The following is a 26,640-nucleotide window of genomic DNA, read 5'->3' as shown; positions in this document are numbered from 1 at the left end:
TTACATTACACGTTCATCATTTAGGGATATAGGTTTAAATCAGTGACAGGTATTTTGCCTATCACACACAAGGCCCGACACCACATTGAAAAGATATCACTAGCTTTTTGATCATCACTTCTTTGTTAATTATTAAGAAATTGATTCGCTTCAATGATTATAAAAGCAGCTCAATCTTTTTTACCCTAACAATATCACATATATCACCATATGTCACGAACATACAGGATTAACTACTCCAAAAGGAAAGAGTGATGTGTTGATTGTTAAAGATAAGCAGGTATGACTTATTATTGTTTCTACTTCCTGTTCATGAAAGTTAATGTGCAATGGTATAACAAATACATAATCAGCAACTTATAAAATGAATCATAGGAGGTTTATTGTTAATTTGACATAACCTAAAATAACCAGGAAGACATCCTGGTCTATGCGCATGCCTTGGAGGGATAAAGTTGGTTGCATTAGCTGAAATGGGAAGGCCTGTTCACTATGTATGGCACCATTGATTCTGGTCCATACAAAAGGAAAAGGGGAATTGAACAGTATCATGCATTTATTGTTCTCTGCTTTTGTTGTAGTTGAGATGTGACCAAATTCTTCAAGCTTCTTCTGTCTTGACTTTCCTGCCAAGACGAACTGTCCCTATCCACTGTGATCCAAAATAAACCTGTCCACCTGTAGTTACTTTCATCAGAGTATCTAATCATGCCAACAGGAAACAAACTAAGAAAAGTTGTAATTTGCTGTTTCTGAACTATATGACCATATTCATATTTCAAGATAGTCAAATATTTGGTGTAAGGAAAAGGAACACGATTAGGTGAATGGAAGTCTAAAAATCACAATTATCAGCATGACAAGATGTCCCTAAAGGTGATGTAGTGACATCTACATCTCGATAGTAACCTATGTCCTCCTCAAGATGAAAGCCTTATCTGATACTGTAAACATACCCAACCACCCAAGGCTATTGAAGTCATGAATCTTAAAGGAGAATATTCTGCTCTCACTTTCCCAAACCAGTATGGTTCCTCACTGCATTCTCAATACTTACCTTTACCCTCCTAGACAAGGTGACTCTCACCCCGCATCAAAGCCTCTTTACAGGACACAGAGACAACTACAGAAACACACACACACATGCGGTCAAAATGTAGAAAACAACTGACTGTTAGGCTCTCAGCCCCAACTGATACATCTCCAACTCAGAATCCTACAGCTAAGATTCAGAGAATATCTCAGAAGGAGCAGTAGACAGATTGTAAGTGCCATAAGACCAGAAAGACTTTTGCAAGATTACATGTTCTAGATATGACAGGAAGCTATACTCATGTCCTCAAAATTAAACCTACCAAACAAGATCTGAACAATGACAACACCAGTTGGCATACAAAAGAGGATGGAGAAATATGGGCGGTAAGATCCAACCATAGATAAAGGGAAGGAGGCAATTAAAGACTCCTGAAAGGGAGAGTTGGCTGTCTCCTGGAGTGATCCTGGCACCAAATTAATTAGATTATCCAATGCAAAGATGTCACCCTTTAAAATGTTTACATTCTAGACAGGAAACATTATCTGCTTTGACAAACATCCATCCATCCATCCATCCATCCATCCATCCATCCATACATATGCACACACATGGCTGGGAGAGAGAAAGAGAGAGAATTCAAAAGGGAGTAGGGCCATGGAAGAGGTTGGAGTTATTAGATGGATGAATGGTGCAACTATACTTTAATTAAAATAAGAAAACATTTAAATTTCTTCACTAGAAAGACACTGTCCGTGAAATAATGATCATCATGATGTAGAGTAGCTTAATTTCTGACTCCATATTCCATTGTTACTGAAGATTTATATTTTTATAACATTTAAAAATAAAAACTGTATTTATAAAATAGTTGGATATAGCAGAGTTTATCTTCAGTCCCAGCACTAAGGAATCTGGAGTAGAAATTTAGACAGTTCAAGCCAGATTTGGCAATAAAGAAAAGCCATCTCATATCAAAAAAAAAGTCATCCCCCCTAATCTTTTTATTTAATTAGTACAACACAAAGGCGACTATTAAAAACACATCATGACTTCTAGAATACCTGTAGAATAAATAAATCCAAAAATATAAAGGGCTAAAACTTTAAGCCTTCTCCAACCTGTGCTCATACTATCTCTCTACTCATTATATCTTGAATTACTTTTTTTTTTAAAGAACTTGTATTCATGATTCAACTGGTTCATTCTCTGGACCTTGAGCTTCCCATGTTTCCCCTTAACTGCACAGTCCTGGAATAATATTTTATATTTATACCATGAGAATTAATTCAACCCCAATTTTTAGAAAAAAGTTCTCCAGCTTGCATCTTTAATAAACTCTGCTAATAACCTCAAATCAAGTAGCATTTCAAACTACAAATGCACAAAATATATAGAATGTGGTATTTCCTTTACTCTTTGCAAGAGGTATTTTTTCTATTTTTCATATATGACTTTGGGAGCCTGGAATATGCCATAGAGCAGCATGGGTTACATACTTTTGTACTCCCCTCTGTCTTCCATATGGTGCCTTATTTTTAAAGTTACTAAGTAAGTAATTTTATATACTCAGTTTGGTAAAAAAGAATAAAGTACGTGATCTTTTAGCATACTTCTACAACCCCCCCCCCCCCCCGCGCTACGTAAGCAACGGACTGAAAATGAGGAAACTGACCAGACACAGACCCATTTGGTATTTGACTAGTATTGATCAAATGGCTGAAAACATCTAAAAATGAAAATGAACTAAATAACAATGTTCTCATTTATTGATTTCATTCACATCTGTAAAATAAAATCATTGAAGAACAATAAGTTGAGCTTCAAAGGATCTTTGAATTATTAAAAAATAGAAAAATGATATATTCTTTGATTTTATTAATTAGACTCCATAGACCCCTCATTAAAGATGTATAAATTTGGCACATGTTTTAATGTCATGAAGACATAATAAGAACACAAATAAGAAGCATTGAAATTACTGATGTTAATGTGAGAATGAGCAATGATTCCCTGTGTAAATATAAAAAACTTGTAAAATCCTAGGAAGAAAATAAGTTGCCTTTCTTCTAAACTATTTTCTATAGCTTATATATGCATTTTCAATAGTCTGTTATGATCACAGAGTCTAAAACAGCACTTTCTACCACTGAACTGAAAATACATTTTGAATATGAATTTTAAGGATAAATAAGTGGGAAAAATCTCCCCTCCTTCTTGCCTTCTCTACCATGAAATGACTTATTTCTATTGGGCCTCTGGAGTCAGGTTTTTATACTTCAGGTAAAAAAAAATCTTTTTCCATAATTATTCTTATTCCCATTTCCAGTAATACAAAGCAGAATTTTGTTAACCAACACCTATAATATACTTCATTTCAAAATAATAAAACGGCCTCTCTATGGGGCTTATTCATTTTTTATTCATGTATGTCAACTATTCTTGAGACTACTAAAGTGAATTGATTTTTCTTATTTAAAATGTTTGCAAGTCATAAACTCAAAACTTTTATATTCTATGCATGAAGGGTTTTTTTTTGATGGAAGCATGCTGAGCCTAACATGTAATTTACATTGAACTCACTGAGCTTCAAATGCACTCTGGGAGTTATAAAGGTTCATTTCTCCACAGGCTAAAAGACCTCTTTCTAAGAGCATTCAAGTTAAATTTATTCCCCCCAAATGCAACATGACAGGATTCATTCTTGATGAGATTAATGGTAGATATCAAGAGATAGGTATAATACACTTGGCCTCTTTGCTCTTTTTGAATAGCTGAAAAGTTTGGTACACTGATATAGTAAAAGTTGTTTTAACCATTGTTTAAAGGCTCCCTTTTCTAATGAAAAGGACTAATAGGGAGTGGATTTATTTTTAAATTTTGTTTAATAATAAGCTATATTTAACAGTTTTGTGACACTGGATACTGAGTCTTTCAGGTCTATGACTTCTGAGAGAAAAGAAATTACATGAGCTTTTTTAAATTCCCCATCTTTGATCTGGAGTTTCCAGACTGCAACACAGGAGAAAAAAATAGGAAAAAAAAACTATAAAGTTTTTGGAGTCCTCCCTAAATGGAGTCAGTGTGCTATGAACAGAGCAGAGTGTGCAATGAGAAGAGTGGTAGAAGAAAAGGCTCTGGGCATTTGTTTTCAGCCCTCATCTGAACCATTTTCAGCAATATGTGAGGAAAGTTCACAGGGTTGGGGGATAAACCACACAACAGGACCAGAAATGCTCTCAGTGCTCTCAGAATCTGAAGCACATATAACCCTGATGACAATTCAGAAGTCAAGGGAATTTCAGTAAAGTTTTCAACATATGTTATTTAACTGGCATGGAATTCAAACACTAATCATCTAAGACACAAAAGTAATGTACAGAGTGGGCTTGGTGTCCCAAGAACCTACATCACAGAACAAAATTTAAGGATAATAATAGACATCAAAATCTCTAACACCAAACAGTGCGCACGCACGCACACACACACACACACTGTGGTTCACGACTTAACATCACTGGTAGATCTGATAAAAAAGGAGAAAGACAACTCATTGTGAGGATAAGTTAAATGAAACAGCTTTTGGAGTAATGAAAACAAAATAATTTGCAAAGAACACTCAAAGCATAAACAATAATAATAATAATAATTATATTACACATATCAAAGGATATTCAAAATCCAGTATTTTAGTTAGAATACCAAACGTGTAGAAATATAAAGAACAAAAACTCCTTTTCCAGATGCATTTTACAGTATTTTTAAGATTGACTAGGTTAGGTTAGGCATCTATTACCCTGTCAGAAAAGTAGCAAAAGCAACAAAAATCCTTGTTGAATTTAAAGACAATAAGAACAATTGTCATAAATGACATAGAGATGTAAAAAGACAAAAGGCAAAAACCAGTGAGATAAAAGATGAACTAGAGGAACATAAAGGGTCATAAAATTTGTGTAACTCTAATTGAGTTAGAATAGGAAAGTAAAACATTTTGAGGAAATAATGCTCAAAATGTCCTCACATTTGATGGAACTTATTAGCGTGTGTGTGTGTGTGTGTGTGTGTGTGTGTGTGTGTATAATATACACATAAAATCCGTAACAAAGGAAAATTTCTTCTAACAAAAAAAGGACCTAAATATCATGTATAAAGCCACAAATATGACTGAATGTCATTTTCTCCTTTTATCTATACTAGTTTAGAAAATAATAGATTAATATTCTTTATCTGTTACCAATACGGAATCCTCTATGTATTAAGGTAAACATATTTGTAGGCATGAAAAGATAGGACCTCTGTCTGTATAGGTAGATGTTTACACACAGAAATATAATCATGTATATGTTAATATCAAAGTAGATTTAAGAATAAGGATATTGTCAAGAATAATGTAGAACGTTTTAGAGATGGGAAATTAGTTATTTCAACAAGAATAAAGTATAATTCTAAATAAATAAGCACCTGATACTTTCACAACTTCAAAACACCTGGATCAGAACCTAATAGAATTAAAGGAAAATGCATCTACTGGTATAATTGATTAGTAAAGCAAAACGCCCAGGTTTTTTCATTTTTCCCAGAATCAGCTCTGAGCATAGCCCGTAGGATAAAAATACTATACCTTGTTGTTTAAACTCTGATACTCATCCAAAAACATGATTTATACTATTTAGTCAGTAACTTTAGGACTAACATCTTTTATAGCTGCATTAGATCACATTTTTCTTGGTAAATTGGCAGGATTTAATTTTCCAGAAACACCTTGATTATTCATGCAGCAAGTGAAATGTCCCTGACTGGATTTGACCTCTCACTTCTGTCTGTACCAGAAGCCAAGGCTTTATTGCAATTCCCATCTAGAACTCTCATAAACACCGTGTTTCTTTAAATTAAGAACATCTTTTATCCTTCTTTGTTTTCCTTCATTTCAAAAACTTGTGTGATACCTGCCACAGGAGAAAACAATGAAATAGATTGATGGTAATTTCACAGTACTTGGAAAAACAGTCTGAACAGCTGTCTGTAAATATTGAAAAGCAAGGAGAATCGAAGATAGGATCTAGATTGTTTTAACCCAAATAAAACATTTTCTTGAAACCTAAAGAAGATACAGGAAACATTTTGTTTATTATTATTGAATGCTTGATTCTTAAGTTCTCAGGAAGAATGAACCAGAGACTTTTTGGGGGTCCTATACAGAGGAGGAGAGAAGTGATTACATATGCCTTTGTGGGGGATATGTAGGGGATGAAAGAGATCAGATTTCCAATGAAATATACATAGAGAGAAAGCCTGGGCACCAATGGGATGATCGTTCCTCCTCTTTTTCAATAATAGTATTCATTTTTTGTAATGGGCTTTTCCAAACAGCTTTAAAATATTCACCAGGTATAAGACAATACAACTACTTTGGACCTCAGAGAGTAGGAAGTGAAGAAGGGGCTACAAATAGAGTGGATGCATTATTAATGAATCACCCTGCAGCTGTCCTTAAAGACTGCCTGAAAATGCTTATACATTTAGAAGACTCTCACCTGGAAGAAAAAAAGCATGGAAGATAATATTCATTCTATGTTGTATTCAGAGCAATGATCTTATGGCTTGACCTTTCCTTATCCCCTGCCACTCCTCCCTAGGCAAGCAGTGCTCTTGGTGAACAAATGGAATTCTCTTCCCCAGTATTTATAAGCAGTATAGACAAGCGAGGAAAGTTCTACAGTATAGAAAGAAATAGGTTCCTATATCATGAATGACTGCAGTTGGGAATAGAGCTTAATTAGATATTACTAGGCTATGCTAAACATCTTAAAACCTTTTATTAAATGTTACAAAATAAAATATTTCTGAGTATTTAAAATTATTTTGTATTTGCATGTAGGAGTAGATGAGTTTATCCACAATTTCTAAATGCTTAATTCGATAGAATTTTATTATTATTGAAATAGTCAACCCAGAATTCATACTTATATCTCTAAAACACTGACTTCCAAACCTCTGTTAGTGTTTACAAAATCTGTGAACTCTGATGAAAGAATATGAAACAACAGCAAGTATCCTCTTTCCTTATTTTTATAGATAGATATTGAAAGTTCCCATCCTCTTGTACAGTTCAATTCTATTCTATACTTATTTACTGTTAGCTTGCTTGTAATATACTTTCTCAATCACTAGTTTATAAAAACAATGTCTTCTGCGATGAATCATTGAAGTGATAATAGAAATGATAAGAAAAATAACTGATGAGAATATCTTTATTTTTCTGTAATTAAAATACTTTAAGAAACAAAAGGCATGCAATGAAATATGAAAGTTTTAATAATCTGGTTTTCTGCTTTATGATAATGTAAAATTATAAGAGCACCCTTTTTCCAGTGCCTCGGTAGTAATTAAGAGTGGTGTAAGATTTCCATCAGATGTTACAGATGTGCATGTTAGACACTGTTATCTAGTATTATAATATAGCACATAAGCCAGGAGTAGCTACATTAATATTATGTAGAACAGTAATACAGACAAAAAGAGCCACAGTGCGAGGATAAAAGATAAAGAGATATTTTGGATACAAAAGTTATTTGTTATGAAATCACTACTATTATAACTTTATTTTTTTTCTTTTTTTGAAGTATTTTTATACTATATTAAAAAAACTCATAAAATAAAAAAGGGATCCATCAACATATATCTCAGAAGTCCATCCAAGAGTCTCAGTGTCCAACAGCCATGGAGGCTGACGCCTGTGTCATTGCTCAGTCTGCAGCTTGTGTAAGGATCACAGAGGTGACTTTAGGTTACGATCAAACTTGTTCCGCCAGATCCAAGACCCTGAATTTATCCAAATTGTAGAAACATGCTTTAACCACCCGTCCACCAAAATACCTCCCATTCAGATCCACAACTGACTTAAGAACACTTTCCAAGATGTCTTTGGTAACTAATAAAATTTAGTTTCCTTTAAAAATTTCATGCCAAAAATAAAAAAATAACATTTTAAGAAAGGGGAAAAATCACCTTAGAAGCATTTTAAGAAGTTGTTACTGAAATTACCTGAAATCTAGGAAATGTGTAGCCTTTCCTAAATGTTGGATACTTGACATATTTTAGAACTCACCACCAATTTCATGGTAAATACTGAAAATTTCACCAAGATCAGAAATCAGCCAAAGATGCTTGCATCTGGCACTTCTATACACACTTTGTTCATCTTACTGGCTGTTGCAATAAAGCAGGAGAAAGACGTGAGAGGCAGACGTCTAAGAAATGAAAAGTCCAAGTGTTTTCCCTTTATATTGCTTAAGTAGATATTCTATAGCATCTACAGAGTTGATGAAATATTGAATTGGACAGGATATATGATCAATGTTAAAATATCTGTTATATTATAATTAAATACCCAGATAACAAATTTAAAACAGAATTCTACCTAAAAATTTTCCAAACATGTTAGGGAGGAATAAGTCTGAAGAAATCATTTATCATCTTTACACTATGACTGAGAATATTTTTTAATAAAGGAAGAAACAATTTAAAAGCAGGTTTATATATTATGTATCAGGTTTTTAAAAAATTTAAAAAATATACCTTAAATATATGGTTGATTGTATACCAATAACTACATTTATTAAAGGCATGATAAATCAAAGAAAAAATATATATAATGCTTTAAAAAATAATGTAGTTCTTAATGTAATTAAATTCAAATCACATGGACCTCCATCATGAATGTATATTTAACCTGGTACTACAGCTCTTTAGTCAAACAAGGAAACTGTCAGCAGATTAATTATAAATGTCTGATGAGAAATATAGCTAATGAGACTGTATGCTTACACTAGACAAGTTATTCATTTTGATCAAGTAATAGTAAATAATTTTTAAATGATCTTATATTTCCACCCTCAAGGCAGGTTACACGAATCAATATCTAAATAGTAAGTCATTATTACCCCTAAGAAAATGCAGTTTATAATTTCTGTTTGTCCTCTAAGAGAGTAGGAAGCTTATCTGTCAATCACAAAGCAAGTAGCTGTCATATAGTCTAAAGAACAAATTGACACTTGAAGTTATGACTGACATTGTGCATAATTGTTTAATAACTTTCATGATATTTACTTGTAAAACTATTAAAGAGCTCTTAAATTTTTCTTTTCTTAAAAATAGGATATGGGATGAATTGGGGGAAAGGAACCATAAAAAATATATTGTATGAAAAAAAATCTATTTTCAATAAAAGAAAACAACCATAAATTTTAGCTTATCACAAGAAAACATACTAGACAATTTGGTGGTTTGAATAGTTTAAATATTATATAAATATCTTTCCTAAATTATTCCATGAAAACTGATATGTCTACTATGTTGGTCTACTTGGTTGTCTCTATGATTGAATTATAGGTACCTAGGAAATGACTAAAGCCTTCCCTGTTCTGTTTATGAGGACTGTTCTACATAAGATAGCGGAGAGAAGACAGCGCCTCACTGTGGACAGAATTATCCCATCAGCTAGTTGACCATGTAGAATGAAAGAGACCAGGAGAGAAAACGGGTCCAACTGCACCCTGCTTCCACCCTCGGGCTGCAATGAGAAAACTCCTCTCCTGCCATGCTGTCCGTCCAAGGAGACTCAATGCCTGGAAACTGTGATCAATATCATTTCCTTATGTGGTTGGTTCAATTATTTTGTCACAGTTACATAAAAAAAATTGACAGAAACACTTATTTTAGTGTTTATATCATAACTGAAGCGATTGGTGACTTCGTTGCTTAGTTTGTGGACATGCAAAAGTTTGTGGACATGTCTTTTATCTTTATGAAGTTTATAACAAGTTAATCCTCACACCACCATTTAATGAAAAATCATAAGCTCAAACATCTTAAAGAACAAAAACAACCTCGGCTTTAATTTCATATTCATGACAACATCTATATTTTAAGATATTATCTTTAAAGTATTCCATGTGATAACATTTGTGTGTGTACATGTATACATGTATATGTGTGTATGTGAACGCCTGTGTGAGTATGCATATGTGTGCGCATGTGTCTCTATGTGTATATACAGATGAATTTTCTATCCAAATAAGCTGTAAAGTACAAATTTACGAATGAAGTAGCACCTTCTCTTGCTCTTTTCTTCTAGACAAGGGTTTTGCTGCTGAGGTACACACCTCAGCCTTTCTCCTTAATCTTGAGAACATATCTTAAGAAGATGTTTTTCTTCTTGGTTAACATTTAGGAAATCGGCCAATGTTAACATCACGAAATGGTAAATTCCACTAGATTTCTAAGCTCTTTGTAGTGGAAAGAATCACAGTTAAAGGGCATAGTACAATCATGCTGTTTTCTTTCCAGCTTTGCTGGTTTAGTACAGCATTCATCCATACAGCCAGTAGCTTGCGCACTGCCATGCTAGCTTGCCTTGTCTGGTTAGTGGCATAAAGATGCGCTGTCAGTGATGGTGTATCCTGAATAATGGATAGTTGAGAGTCCCCTGACACAGGTTTGATGGCCATAAAATATGAGCTTTGTGATTGCCCTTATATTAATACTCTGGAACTGACTGGGGAGAGATTATTTCTAAATGCCAAGCTAACTCTAATTGTGGCCAGTTTCAGTAGGTGATTCTCTCATTAGTGTTTGGAGCAATTACAGGGAAAATGGATTAGTGCAATTTTATTTCTGCATTGATAGAATCCATTCTTACTATTGCATTTTAGCAATTCAGATTCAAATCAGGCATCTCATCACAAATGTTCTGTTTGTGAGGGACACCACAAATTACTGGAGCTTCCCACCCCTAATCAAGTTTGATTTCCAATGAGGTCAATGTATTTTATTGCCAGTAACGCAGCATTAAATCAACAGGTAGCAGGAACTTCCCTTTTACTTTGTGACAATTACTGAACTTATTGGCATCCTGATACATTATTTATCACTTTTCTCTCTTAATGATACAATCCCTTTCAACACTGTAGAAAATCAGAATAAAATTAACTGAAAATTTATACATAAAACTGACCTCACTTAAGACCACAATCAAAGCATTTACATTCATGCAGAAGTCAAGCCAACTGTAGTAAAAGATTTGGTTTGGGAAGGAAAAACAAATGCCTAGAGAAGAGATTTACCGCCTTGAATGAAAAGTCTACTCTCCCTTAATTCACAGTCAGAGTGACACAGCCTTGTTTTAACTACAGATATTAAAGACAAACAAATTACTGCAATTAGACAACTAAAATTAAACAAAAATGATCAGAAATCTCCATTGTATGTATTAGAAAGTTTTAAAATGTATTATTTTATTTACACAAGAACAATTAAGAACAGACACTTCCTTGATCATCAGAAAGAGAAAACCTGTCCAGTGCACTTTGTATGTCATATGCGTATAAGCAAAGGCATATAGCATGGTATCTCTCATAAGAGAAAGGTATAGATTTCATTATACAGTTCTCTAGATAAGAATCACCAAATTGAAGAGAGAGAAGAGAGACAAAATGTGAATGTGTGTATGGGCCTGTGTGTTTATGCATGTGTGTGAAGAATGACTTTTAATACATGGTACATGTTGAAACCAACGTCTCCAAGACCAAAAAATAAAAATATTAAAATATTTTATATTAAAATACAAAAATATTATTCCACAAAATAAAATAATTAGAAATAAACCACCTTAGCTACTCACCTAATCTCTCGATGGAATAGTACCGCTGTTTACTGTCCACACGCACTGTCTCAGCATAAGGACTGCCAACGCCATATCCAATAATATAACCTCTCACCACAATGTTTGGATTGAGAGGAGGAGTCCAACTCATGATGATGCAATTTGTCTGGGGTCGTACATGGAGGGAGCTTGGTTGGTCGGGAACTTGAGACTCTAGGATTCAAAGATAGATATCATCAGTAAGTCTCATTATAGTGTTAAAAGAATGGCTAAGATCACATTTAAATAAGACATATGTTATTCCAAAAAGATTCTAAATACTTATTATTCAGCCCTTTTACTAGCAACCTCTAAATTTTTCTTGTTAAATTTGAAACAAGATTTTGTATGTGCGTATGTGCGTGAGTGTGTGTGTGTGTGTTTGTGTGTGTGTGTATGCACATCTGGATACTAAAGCAGATAACTGACATCTCCCTCTATAGATTTTCACCACTGTTTTAAAGCCAGTTTCTCTCATTGAATCTGTTTCATTAGGCTGACTGGTTAGTGAGCTCTGGCATCTGCTTTCCTCACCTGTCTCAGCATGGGACTTAAAAATGTGCACTCTAGGGCCTGATTTTTACACTGATCCTGAGAATCCGAACTGTAGTCTTCATGCTTGCCTGGCAACACTCTACTTAGAGGATCATTTCTCCTCCATATCAAAGAACTTCTTGAATTTCATTCAACATATTTTAATCATATTCTTCCCCTCTCCCAGTATTCCTACCCAGAATTTCTTAAACATTATTTCTCTAGGCATGTCCAGTATCATGCATCTTTATTTTAATAGTTATTTTTCCTATTTCATATTTTTCTTAAGTAACATTAATACATTGAAAAATTAAAGCAAAAATATATTAAAAAATAAATGATAAAACTGTCCTGTCCAAGAATTATTTATTCAATTTAAACAAATACAAAAACATATGTACCAATCCTATTTTCAGAAATTGTTAGAGGAAGCTAGATAGACTGTCTAGCTTCTAATTGCTGGCACTGTCTCTGAAAAGGAGTGTACTTATGTTTTCAGCATCGATGGTGGGTGACTCAATCACCTGTAACTCTGGCTTCCATGAACACCCACACAAATGAGCATATATCCTGTCTTCTGCACAAATGAATATATATAATTTAAAAACATAGTTACACATTTTAGGAAAACAGATTGTCAATGTGAGCAATATGGAGTTGGCTCGCTACTTGTTAACTCTGTTAAAATATGGTATTTGAGGAAAGAAGACAACACTCTGGATTAAAGACATGTAGGTTTAGAAGTTGGGAGATTTTGGTTTCATACCATGTTCTATCATTCGTTAGATTCACTTTCCTAATTAAATTAACATATCAGATAGTGCTTAATTCAAGTTCAGAAAGAAGTAAGATAAATTCTAACTATGAGACTATAAGACCTTGCTTGTAAGCCCCAGCTCCCTCAGTTGTATAATGAAGATAAAGTTGAGAACAATTTCATAGGATATTGAAAAGAGTAAATGAGAGATAATGCCTAAAAATTCTTATTATGAGTTGTACCAAGGTTGTCAAGAAGTATTGGATATTTGAGCTGACATTTTCTTTTAAGGAGACAGTACAGAAAATATAATGAATTTGACTACTAAATTGACAAGATTACTGCATCATCATTCCAAAACATGACCGTATTTTTAAAATACACTAATACCTGTTAAATTAATACAGATACTGATACAGCATCCCACATGATGGAATGTAAGTTATTATTTATCTTCTATCTATCTATCTATCTATCTATCTATCTATCTATCTATCTATCTATCTATCTATCTATGATATTTATTGCTGTATTAAAATACCATGACCAAAAACAACTTAGAGAGAAAAGTTCCTGGGTTACACTCCACCACCAAGGATAGTCAGAGCAGGAAGAAGCCATGAAAAATACAATTTACAGGTTTGTTTAGACTTCTTGCTTATACATCCTAGAATGACTTGCCTAGGGGTGGCACTGTCTACAATGGGTGTGGGTGTCACCAAATCAATCATTAATTAAGAAAATGCCATACAAGCTTATATTCTTATATATAGACAAATCTTAAGGAGACATATTCTGTTATGACTCTTCTCAGATTCTATCCTCTGTTGGTTTTGACAACAGAAACAACCATGATAATAGGGCCATGTACCTATGATGGAACACAGAAGGCAAGTGGTAGGCACAATACTTAATTCTTACAGTTTGTAATATAATAAGAAAATTGACATGTAAGAGAATATGTACAGAAATTATGATAAACATTTTGATAGAATATGTGTAGCCTATGTTGTAAATCTGTTAAGTACTATGAGGAAAAAATAAGTGACTATTTTGATTGTGATAGTCAATTAAAGGCTTAAATATAGTTGTTAAAATTAACAAGTTACTCAAAAAATGGTGATTTGAACCTCATTCGAGCAACTGTGTCCTTTGTACATATCTGTCAAGAATATTTGGAGGTAGACTCATTGAATAATGTTAAATAATTTGATTACTCAAGTAGTGCCATAGTATCTTTCCTGTATGATTTTATATCAAAAGATAACAGTCTCCCTGCACACTAATTTTATTCATATTCCAGTTGACACTTATTAATGTCACATGGCAATACACAAATTAAGAGGAATGGGTTAAATTAACATGTAAGAGTTAGTCAATAAGAAGATACAGCTAATGGGCCAAACAGTGATTTCAATAATATGGTTTCTGTGTGATTATTTTGGGTCTAAGCTAGCCGGGCAGCTGGGAAGAACAAGCGACCTTCTCCAACAGATTGGTGTCAAACTAAATATTTTTTTTTAAAAAAGTCTTTAAAGAGACAGAGTGCAGACAGTCATAAATTAAAAGAAATTTTAAAAAGCCACATAAAGATGAACTATACACAGAGAGTCTAGATGATGTATGTTATTGTGTTTTCTTTAAACTTTTTGACAGTAAATTAGCTTAGTACAGAGAGACATTTTATTATATGGGTTGCTAAGCTAAACCAGCATGTATATTATAAAGGCAACTTGACTTCAGAATTTGGGTCAAAGAAATGTTGCTTTGAAAAAGACGTTCTTCTTTTGTTTTCACAGAGGATGGGAAGCTATGGATTCATTCCAGGCTAATATGATTTAATAGACCACAAGGACCCAAGCAGTCACCGTGAACACCTCAAAAAATTACTTCACCCAATAAAGAACAGCAAAAATTTGGACAAAACTGTGCCAATATTCCCAATATTGTTTGTAAATGTTTTTTTTTTTACATTTAAAGGTGGATATGTTATAGAGATTGATACTTTGCAGTGGAATAGATCTTGGTTTGTTGATTAAAATGGAAGGTCAATTTTGTTATATGTATACTTGTGCTCTTGATTAAGGTATTGTGTTTGTGCATCTCATCTAAAAATGTAATGTATAATTAAGAAATATAGGTAGAGCTTCATCTATAATAGTCAAGCTGGTAGACATGTTAGATTTTCTAGATGTACAGAGATGTATTTCAGATAGGTGGGTATTCTTCAAACCTACCAAAGACTACAGAATATGGCATTTAAAATTTTTTTAAAACTTAGGTATTTTCATGACAATGAAACCGTTTGCTCCTGGCAACACTGATTACTTCAAGAGGAAGATAGGCGTTGAAGAGGTTCCTTATGAAGTTTGCTAACCATTTGTGCAAGAAGCTGCTCTTGCCTGGACTGCTTAACTGGACATGCAGGACCCATGTCATTTCAGAGAAATGACTGCTGAACTTGCTTAAAGGTGAGATGATCATTCTGGGTTCCTGCTTCATGAAGGAGTCTGCTAGATACTCTACAGGATACAGAAAGAAGTTACAGACAAACTGCCTATATGGAACTGTTTTTGAAATTTCCTGCTTTGAGAAAAATTCTGCTGGATACTATGGGCCTGTAGGCTGAAGATGGATGCTCCAAAGATACAGAAGAACTTTGGGTAACTGTCTAGACTGTGAGATATCTCTGTCAATTAGAGTTTTGGAAGTTGCTTATAATGTACTTTCTATTTACTTAGATAATATTATATCCTTCTGGAGTCTTTGATGGAGTTAAAGGATTTATAGTTATATTTTTCCTTAGTTATTATAAAAATAAAGTAGATATAAATATTGTAACTATAATTCTTACTTGATACCTGTTTTTTATATGTAATTTTACTATGTTAAAGTTAAATCCTTCCTTTTTGTTTGAACAGAAAAGGAGAAATTGTTTGGGTGTTTTTTCTGTCTGTGTTGCTTTGTTGGTTAATGAATAAAGACCCGCTTTGAGCCTATGACAGGAAAGAACAGAACTAAATGTTGAAAGCTAGAGTGTATGCTGGGAGAAAGAAGGACAGAGTCAGAAAGACACCATGGAGCTACCGCCAAAGACAGACATACTAAAACTTTGTCAGTAACTCACTGTCACATGGTGATACACAAATTAAAAGAAATGGGTTAAATTAATATGTAAAAGTTATCCAATAAGATAGAGCAAATGTGCCAAACAATCACACAGTATGGTTTCTGTGTGATTATTTTGGGTCTAACCTAGCTGGCTGACCAGGAAGAACAAGTGGCCTTCTCCAACAGACTCCTAGATAATATGCAAAAGCATCATAAAAATTATCTCTCAAAATGTGGATATAAACCTTTAGGGCAGAAACATAAATGTTGTGAAATATTTCCTTAAGTTATTTATTAGTAGAGATAGAATAGACGGGTTAATATTTTCCATTCCTGTTGGTACAGTCTTGCAACTGTCCTTCGGATGTGATGTGTTCCATAAATTCTGTTTAACATATCTTAAGCTTTGAAACAACTATTAAAGCAAAATAATATGCTCATTTTATGTAAAGAAAGCAAGGGAGCTTACTGAATGTTATTTATGCTTTCTGCATTTTTATCATGTGTATGTGTATGTGTGTGAGAGAGAGAAGGAAGAGAGAGACAGAGAGAGATAATATGGAGGCCAGATGCCTACATGAGACTTATTCGAATTATTCTCAATCACTGTTTCATTTTTCTTCTGAGACAGTGTCTCTAACTGAGCCTGGAGCCACTAATTCACTAGACTGGCTGCTAGTGAAGTCCCAATGATCCTCCTGTCCCCACCTCCTTTAGTATGTGCCACGATCACATACTAAGCAACTAAGCCCACCTTTTATATGGTTGAAAGATAAATGTTTAGGCCTTTGCTCTTATATAACAAGCACTTTACTGACTTAGCTGGTGTAGGAGAATTGTCTGTATTCTGTCAATCATATTTTAAATAAATGCTGATTGGCCAGGCAGGAAGTATAGGTGGGAAAACCAGACAGGAAGTAGAGGTGAAGCAAAGAGAAGGGGAGTATTCTGGGAAGCAGGAATCTCCCTCTGCCATTCCTGCCCAGATCACCGAAGAAGCAACATGTGAACTGACAGCTGAAAAAGGTACCAAGCCATATGGCTAACGTAGATAAGGATAATGGGGTAATATAAGTTATAAGAGCTAATAAGAAGCCTGACCTAATGGGCCAATCAGTTTATAATCTAATGTAGACTCCGTGTGATTTTCTTTGGGACTTGCTGGCTGTGGGGTACCCAGGTGGAATAGAAACCCCAGCAAGCCAGCCTTCATGTTACACTTAGCCATTTTCCAATCCACTGCTGTATTCATGACTATTTTAAAACAGCATGAAAATATAATGGTTTGAATGATAATGGTTAATATCTTTTAGGATGAAAGGAAATATTAAAATTTAGTAGAACCATAACTATTCCTCCAGTTATCTGGAAACCATTGAATAATTTCACTGTATTGGTTATGTAATCATATTGAGAGTGTAATCACCAGAGCTATAGCTCCACATGATAGTGAGTCTTCAACTGGCCCTTCAAGACCTCATGGGGCTCCTCCCAATCCTCTATTGATTTGGAATATTTTTAAGTCTGCTATGCATTCCTCAAGATGATTTCATGGGGCTTTTGCCTTGTCTTATTGTATCTTATTTTGCCCTGGTTGGTTGTTGTCTCCTAGGGACCTGCTCTTTTCTGAAGAGGAAACAGAATGGAAGTGGATAAGGGAAATAGAGAAAGAAGGATGGGGCTGGGAGTAATGGAGGGGAAACTGAAGTTTGGATGTATTGTACGAGAGGAGAATCTATTTTCAAAAAAATTATGTGTATGTATGTAGGAAATATTGGGAATTGTTCTTGAGTTTCTTTGTCAGATAAGAAAAAAAATAAAAGTAGGATTTTAGATGTATGAAAACAGATATTTCTCAATCTAGATATTTGGAAGATTTTTGTCAATAAGTTAAGATCTATCAAAGAGATAGAAGAAAAGCAAATCTCAAGGGAATGTTAGAATCAAGATATCTGATTCATAATATATGACCGTCTAATCATAACAATTAGAACAGGTAATTGTCTGTAATTCACAAGAGCCAATTCATACCCACCTACTTACTTCTTAATATGAAACAGGAATGACAATTTGCCTATTCCTCTTCAGAATGAACTTTCTCTCATACATTTGACCCTATAGGTTATCAAAATAGTTATTACTAAAATGAACTATAAAATATCAATTTCATGAATTCTAAATAGAAAGTATGTGACATGAGCACCACTTCTTGGGAATCCCATTTGAAATTTGCTGCTCAGAAGTACTAGAAATATTTTACAATTATATCTAGGAGAGAGGCTGCATATATAAAACATAAAGATTTATTATTTTAATAATTTATTAAAATGGTTTTTAATTTTAAAACATTTGTTATTATCAGAATAATTTGTTGAGATAATCTGCAACTATAGACAGCTTACAATACCTGAAATAGCCAAATTATGATGCCCCTGTTTTTCACCTACACATAAATGATCATGATATGAAAATCTGGTGCCATTCTTGATGCTGAGACAGAATTTATTTCTATAATGCATATTTTATCTTTAAGTAATGAGTATAGGCTTACATTAATGAATAAAGTTTATGATATTAAAAACTGTGACATTTCAGTCATTACACTATGTCTCTAATAATAGGCCAATTATAGTGTAGATATTGTGCCAATGGAAGAAATACAAGAATAAACAAATAGAATTTACAAAGAAGTCAAGAGAACTTGCTAAATGTTTTTCTAACAGTTCAGTAAGTGATACACGAAGGACTTTTCCTCATGCAGTCTAAAGTGAGTGTGAACGATGTCTTGCAAATTTGTGAAACTTGAAGCAATAAAAGCAACAGCTACAAAGACCTGCTAAGGAATGTGTTTGGTATTTGAAGAAACCAAAGAAACCTGAAGCAGGAGGGGGAGATATAAACTTCAAATGAGTTATCTAGGGAGAATGTTAGTACTGTTTTGGTGGAAATTTCCCCAGAAAAGGAAAATAATTAGACCTGATTACACAATTCCTTCTCTAAATATTATTTTGCATATGCATATTCATATATCCATATGAGAGGCAATTTGGAAATATAATATTCATATACCCTTACTCAAAGCAGCAATTGTTACATTGGTTACAACTGACCAAAAGAAGAAATAACCCATGTGTCAGTCAATGGGTGAATATGTAAAGGTGTGACAAATCAATAGACTGTCCTTCACTCTGTAGAGGGAGAAGAGTTTGGAACAGGCAAATATGAGATTAGTGACTAATAAATTAAATTATATAGCCACCAAGGAACAGAATTCATTCCATTTATATGAATTGGAATACTCAAATTCAAAGAGCCACAAAGTAGAATAATTGCTAGGGGGAGAAGAAAAGAATGAGAGTTATTGTATAATTGCTTTAGCATTTAGCTTGGCAAAAAGGCAATGCGGAGATGAACAATAGTGATGGTTGCAGAAGTAAGTCACCATACTGAACACAGCCAAACTGCATACTGAAGACTGGTTTAAAAAGTGAGTTTAACATTATGTCAATGTTTGCATAACTGAGACTGATGAGGAAGATGACTCAGCTAAGGTAACTACGTCTGTTGCCAAGGCTGATGACATGAACTTGATATCCAGAAGCAATGTGGTGGAAAGAAAATGACAGCTCTCACAAGTTATCCTCTGACCAGAACAGGTATGTCATGGCATGCACCCCTCCCAACACCGTTTGTTTAACCAAAAATAGGAATGGGGGAAGCAAAGGAGATTGAAAGTGATAGAGAGACACAGAACAACTACATTAAGACAGACAAGAAGATGTAGAGTGGTGTTTCCCAAAAAAAGATGAGGCATGTAAACTGTAATCTATTTTCAATTGGATTGCTATTTTCAATGGATTGCTTTATTAAATTTGAGGTAGCATCAGGAAAGAAACACAAACAAAAGGATTTAACACTCGTCTGGGCTGTTGTGCTGAAGGATTTTAGTTTAAGCAATGCAGGGAGGGCCAATTGAGATTAAGAGAAACAGTTTTGAATCGTGTTAAATTTGATTGTCTAAGTCAAGTGCGCAAAGGGAACATAGAAGCAGTTGGACATGTAAGATTGGTTTTGGGTGAAAGATCATACTTAGAAATATATTTTTACATATGCAAGTATAAACACACACAAACACACATACACAAAAGGAAACCACTAGGAAATAGATGGTATTTGAAACAATTGTATAAATGTATACATCTAGCCTATTTTAGTAATTAATAAAAATGCAACTAGGATCATGTTACTACGGTGCTCTAAACCTGACCCTGAAATGTTCCATCCCACATTTTAAGATCAGAAACTTTTAGGCCATCAGTGGTCTTTGCCTCTGCCCCCTCATTTTTCTGACCTTTCTTACCACTCAGCTCATTCAATGTTCTGTTTCACACTAACACTTGGCTGTGCTCAAGCACACAAGATACACATTAATATTTCTTAAAGTCATCTGTATGGGAGAAATCTCATTCAAAAGAATAAAAAGGGAATTTTCCATTTCTGGATTATGGACAATTTCCTGGCCTAGTAATTTTTACAAGGAGGTCATATATTATGGATCAGAATGTCTGGTTCTAACATTGCCAAGAAAGATGCCTTCCTCTCGGCCCTATGATGTTAACTGGTTGATAAAATGTCCTGTAAATATCTCAGTGGAGAAGCAGGATGCATTTACACTCCTCTTCTTATAATGATGGGATAGTCTTGACTATAACATACAGAGTGGCGCTTTTTAATGCAATAAAGAATAATAAGGAGCTTCAATAGGTCTGGAAATACCAGCTGAACACTTGGGACTGTGGTGTGCTTACTGTTATGAAGAACACATTTCCCCATGCTCTAACTTAACGAGGGAAGACAGCCTTTCCCAAACCGATGCTCTCTTACCTTTCTGGTAGGATTTATTACATTTTATGCCAACAATTTAACGTAATTATTCCACTGCTTTTTTATCTTATTCCTTTTTATAAATTCTCAAAGTCCTGCATCTAGAACAGTTTCTGGCACACAATGCTAAAACATATGGGTATTGAGTATGTATTTTCTATAATGTTAAACACAACTGTCATTGTATATAAAATTACCACAATTTTCTATAACTGTCTCCACAAGATTTTAAGGAATTTTAAGGAAGAAAGAAAATAATGTAGAAATAAAATCAGATGGAAATACAGTTATTGATGCTTTTCTCCGTTCCGAGTAATCAGAAAGATTTGTCTCTCCTGGCACATTTTAATGAAAATGGTCTGCTCTGTACCGTCTGCTGTGTATAGACTGCCAAGTAGGGTCAGGAAGTTGGTACTTTGGAAAAATACTCATTTGTTCTCCATCTCGTGTACTGCACTTTGTGGTTCATTTTATTGGTAGAATTTTGTTACAGTCCTTGATAGCCTATAGTTCTATACAGCAAATTACAAAAGGCAATTGATATATACATGTTCTCTCTTCTTTGGCACGATTAATACATACTAATGTGTTCAGACCCACTTGGCAAGGCCTCATTCCATAGAAAGACAGTATTTCCTTAGGCTGCTTCCTCCATAAATCTTGAATATAGCTTGTTTCTTAGTTTCTTGCCAAAGCAATAAACATTTTAAAGGCTGCCTATATTCTTTTTTTTTTTTTAGATTTATTTATTTATTATGTACACAGTATTCAGCCTCCACGCCTGCAGGCCAGAAGAGGGCACCAGATCTCATTATAGGCGGTTGTGAGCCACTATGTGATTGCTGGGAATTGAACTCAGGACCTCCGTAAGAACAGTCAGTGCTCTTAACCTCTGAGCCATGTCTCCAGCACCTGCCTATATTCTTATTAACATGAATTTTTAAAAACATCAATGACTGTTTAACAATTTTTCCTAATATTAAATAATATCCTATAAGTATACGATGAACTCTTTAGCAAATTTGAAAATATTTCCCCAGTTGTATCAGAGGTGAATATCCCTGCTTTCTCATAGCAAACAAGACTTTACCATCACAGACAAACAAACATGTCATAAGAAACAGTAGGAATATTTTGTTATTGTCTCTCAAAACAAACTATAGCCAAAGGTTGAAGTTAAATATATTAAAACCGACTATTGAGATGAAGTCATTTGTTAGAACTCTTTTATATGACTAGACTTAAGTATTGGATACATTAATTATTCCTTCATACTCAATAATTGGAGCATGGTTACACAATAATTGGAGTAGGGTTAAAACTTAATGACTAAGAATCCATAGCCATCGTGTGTGTGTGTGTGTGTGTGTGTGTGTGTGTGTGTGTGTGTCTGTGTGTGTGTGTCTGTGTCTGTGTGTGTATTACAGAATAATTGATCATTTCACCACAGCAAGCCATAAGGACATCAAATATTCTATGAACAAATTAAAGTTTACTGTCTTAAAACAAGACCCAGGTACTTGGAACTTTGAACATTTTTCCAACTCCAAATAATCTCTGTTTTCCTTTATAGACTTTTGCTCTGGAATTCTGAACAGCCACTTAGCTAAAGAGCTGAAGCAGACTTTCAATTTCTTAGAAAAATTAGTTTTGCCTTTGCCTACTCCAATCCTTTTACAAAATGAACTCCACTTGAATTATAGTAAGAGTCTCAGATCTTAAATTGTACTATAACAGCAGCTGAGGATAGATTTTTCTAAACTTACTTGTCAAAAATCAGCTCACTATCATCAATGACTCCTACCAAAAGGCCATGAAAATAATTTCATTTCTTGACAAATTATTTGCCTATTTCTTTGCTCATCAAATACAACAAATCATGATAATTTTCCCAGAGAAAATATGCTTTTGTTGTGGATGTAAACCCTACTCCTTACACTAACTTATAGTTATTTATTTAGATGTATTCACATTTATCTGACACATGCTTTATTTTTTTAACTAAACCAATACTAAGCAAATACAGCCTGGCATAAATGAAAATCAGTTTTATAGATAGGACATCAATAAGTATTCTTAGTGCAGTAAAGAAAACATCAAACCTGCTTGTATATTTATCAAGTCCTAAAAATTTCTTTTGTGAATCAACATACATTTCACTTGGAGGAATGTGTTCTTAAATGATTGTCCATGATAATCTGTCCATCTTAGAACCCTACATTACTCACACCTAAAAAGTGTCTTCTGACATGAAAATATGGGTTTGCAGGGGATTCATGCTCAGCTATTTGACCTGGCTATAGCATATCACAATTCATACATTTCTACCATTCTTTGTTTTCTACAATTTTTTTGTTTATTAAAAATCACATTATCTTGCCTAGTAATTCTTCTAATGGATCTTTTATTTTATGAAGTATTTCTTATGTAACTATCCAGTGTCTCCTCTTAGAAGGTAGACTCAACAACATACCTCTTATCATAATTCTGAAAATAAGCTTGAACTTATGTTCCTTCTCTATCCATGTACTCAAATCATATCACATACTACGCTCATTCCAAAACACAGAGTTGCCTTGTTACAGATATCTCCCATTAAATGAATATCCAATGAATTCATCTTCATGATTAAGGGGATAGTTGCCAGTTTCCTGAGGGGAGGAAGCTAAAGCAGTTCCCAGATTCCACCTTTTGCTTCATCATTGCGATACTTTAGGAGTTTCTGCACTGCTGGTATTTTGCTAGCCAAGCTACTCCACTTCATGGGGAATGTTTGATTATATATCACATCATCATTGATGACATATGGCGACTACCACCTGTTTCTGGCCTTTATAAGGGAAGGATAAACAGATCTCCAGGCTTGATTTCCTGAATAATACCTCCTGAAGTTCATATACAACTATTTATTTCTTTACATAAGGCATTTACCTAAGAACTGCTGTGGCACAATGGTCTTACGTGGTCACTTGTATTTTAAATGAATGCTGATTGGACATTAGCCAGGCAGGAAGTAGAGGCAGAACAAGGAGAGCAGGAGAATTCTGGGAAAAGTCAGTTTGCAGTGGTCATCCACACAAACAGGATGCCAGAAATGGAGCAAATAAGATGTGACTGCCTCGCTGGAAAAGATACCAAGCCACATGACTAACACAGACAAGTATTATGGGTTAATACAAGTTTTAAGAGTTAATAAGAAGCTGGAGCTACTAGGCCAATCAGTTTGTAATTAATGTAGACCTCTGTGTGATTATTTGGAACTAAACGAATGTGGAACCTGGTTGGACAGAAACCTCTGTCAACAAAGAACTTTGGTGAATTCTAATTATCTTGGATTCTTTTAACCTGAAAATTGGCGGCACAAAACAAATATTTCAAAATGTCCCAGCTGCCAGTAATAGCAAAGTGATTTCCACAGAACCATGAACAAACAATGAAGTTTGGATTTATAATTACTTTAACAAAATGTTCTAATTAAAAGGACAATCCATGAGGATCCTAGTAGCTCTTCAAGTTCCTGTTTGCTTTCACACAGGCTAAGCCAATTAGAGAAAGAAAGAGTGCTAATATCTCAGGTCTCTTCCATTACAGATTTATATTATTATGTAAAAATAATACTTTCCATTTTAAATGTATTTTTGGGAGGATGATTGTCTGCCCCTTATCCATAATTTAGGGAAGATAAAAAAAACTACATTTTTTTCTTACTCAGGAATGATTTCTCATCAAAGCTTCCCAACATAAGTCTGAAAGCTTGCATGAACGTCATTTTCATGAGTTGAACACCGAAGACACTCTACTTGAAGTTTGTTTTCCTCTTGGTACAATTGACCTTTGGGCAAGTAACTGCCCATGCCTCAAGCACTGACAAAGTACATGGTATCTGGACTGAATAAGCAGGACGTAAAAAACAAAAAAAGGACTGCCAAACCTTGTCAAGACTGGGTAAGATGATTCTGACAATGTTCCTTCTAAAAATGGTCTGTCAGTTACACTAGGACTTAGCCAAAGCTGGTTGCTTCAATGCTGCAAATGAGACTTTGGAGGATTTCTCAGGTGGCCAATTATCTCTGTCATATACTGCTTGACTCAAGTAATATATATTATCTCTTTTCTCTGGCCATGATACAATTAATGATTAGATAGTTGTAGTTATCTTCCTCTTATCATTTAGCCAAGGCTATTTCCGATGCAAGACTTAGACCCTTTATAGTAGAAAGTTTATTAAAACATTTATCTTGTGTTCCTTGCTTAATATTGTTTATGTTGGTTGTAATTTTATGCTTGATATCTGTTCCTATTGTATTTAGATTTATATTGGGTTTGGATTGCTCTTGTTAACACAAAAGGGGGAGGTGATGGGAAGCTTTGTCAACCAGTTACCTTTAAGAGGTGGGACCAAGTTAGGGTGTGGCTTTGTGGGACCTGGAGAAAAATGGGTTCTGGCCCAGGTGCTCTCTTTTTGTGTGCTTGCTTCACAGCACAGCTGAGCTTGGACTTCTTATAAGTTTTTCCCTTATAATAAAAAAAGATATAATTGTTCTATCTTTTAGCTAGCCTGGTTATTTTCCAAACTGAGTTAGTTCAACAGAATAGTTAAAAGAAAATCAAAATTAGTTCGATTCTATTTTTAGGACTTAATAAAAATCACCATGGACAATCAAATGAGAAGGCATATAGAACAACCCTACTAATTTCTTACAGTAAATAAAACATTGTTTCATAGAGAAAGTAAAGCTTGTCATTTTTAAATAACTAAATTCTCTGAAATCTGTTAGTGTCCATTATTTTTCAAACAATCTGGTATCATATTCTGTAACATCACTGGGTCAAGAAGTACCCGCTCCACTAACATCCTTTTGTATTTACTCTCTGCATTGTGAAAAGGGACGAGAATTGTTTCATAAATTGTCATCAGGATAAATTTATAGAAGAACGAAAATTACGCAAGACTGAACAGTGTTAGGTAAAGAATGGGTGAAAGAATAGCATCTACAGAACTAGAGATGCCTGAGTGGTTAAGAGAACTTCTTCACTGTCCAGAGGACTCCTTTTCTTCCCATCACTGATAAGGAATCACAGCCCATTGGGGACTCTTCTCCCTGGGTATCCAATGCTTTCTGATGGCACCCACGGGCATCAGGCATACACAAGCTGCACACAAATACACCACATATGTTGGCAAACTCTCAGACAACGAAAACAAAAATAAATATTTCTTATCAAATAGCAACACTCACATAAATGAGTATAAAATTTTGTGAACCAGCAATGGTTGCAGTAATATACTAAAGGAATGCTTTTTAAAGAATCTGAGAGCTTTTCTGCTTAATCATACTTGTCAAAACACCCTTTTCTTAAAATGACTGTTTCTAGTACTACTCTATTTGACGAAACAGTTTCCAATCAGTGCGGCCATTATGTATGCATCAGTAGAGCTATTCTTACCAATGTCTTGCTTGCATTCCTCATGACTCAGCACGCTAGAGGTTCCTAATTTCATTTCCTAATACTTGCATCGCTAGGGAAATAGGGAAAATGCAAGGAGGAATACTTCACTGAGAAGAGAGACCAACTTAGAAATAGAAAGTGGAAAAGCTCACTAAGTGCAAGCATTTC

General features: G+C 34.3%; 1 protein-coding gene across 1 annotated transcript in view; it reads right to left on the bottom strand.

The window, feature by feature from the left end:
- Window positions 1–26,640, bottom strand: part of Dcc (DCC netrin 1 receptor) — a 1,076,497-nt gene that overhangs the window by 135,293 nt on the left and 914,564 nt on the right. The window contains 1 exon segment of the mRNA XM_085676444.2: window positions 11,715–11,909. Coding sequence (XP_085532570.2) covers window positions 11,715–11,909 — 195 coding nt within the window.

The sequence above is a fragment of the Myodes glareolus genome, chromosome 13 (assembly GCF_982192425.1).
Source record: "Myodes glareolus chromosome 13, mMyoGla1.1, whole genome shotgun sequence".
In the NCBI taxonomy this organism is placed as follows: domain Eukaryota; kingdom Metazoa; phylum Chordata; class Mammalia; order Rodentia; family Cricetidae; genus Myodes; species Myodes glareolus.
The sequence above is the reverse complement of the archived record's forward strand: the minus strand, read 5'-3'. Positions and strand labels throughout refer to the sequence as shown.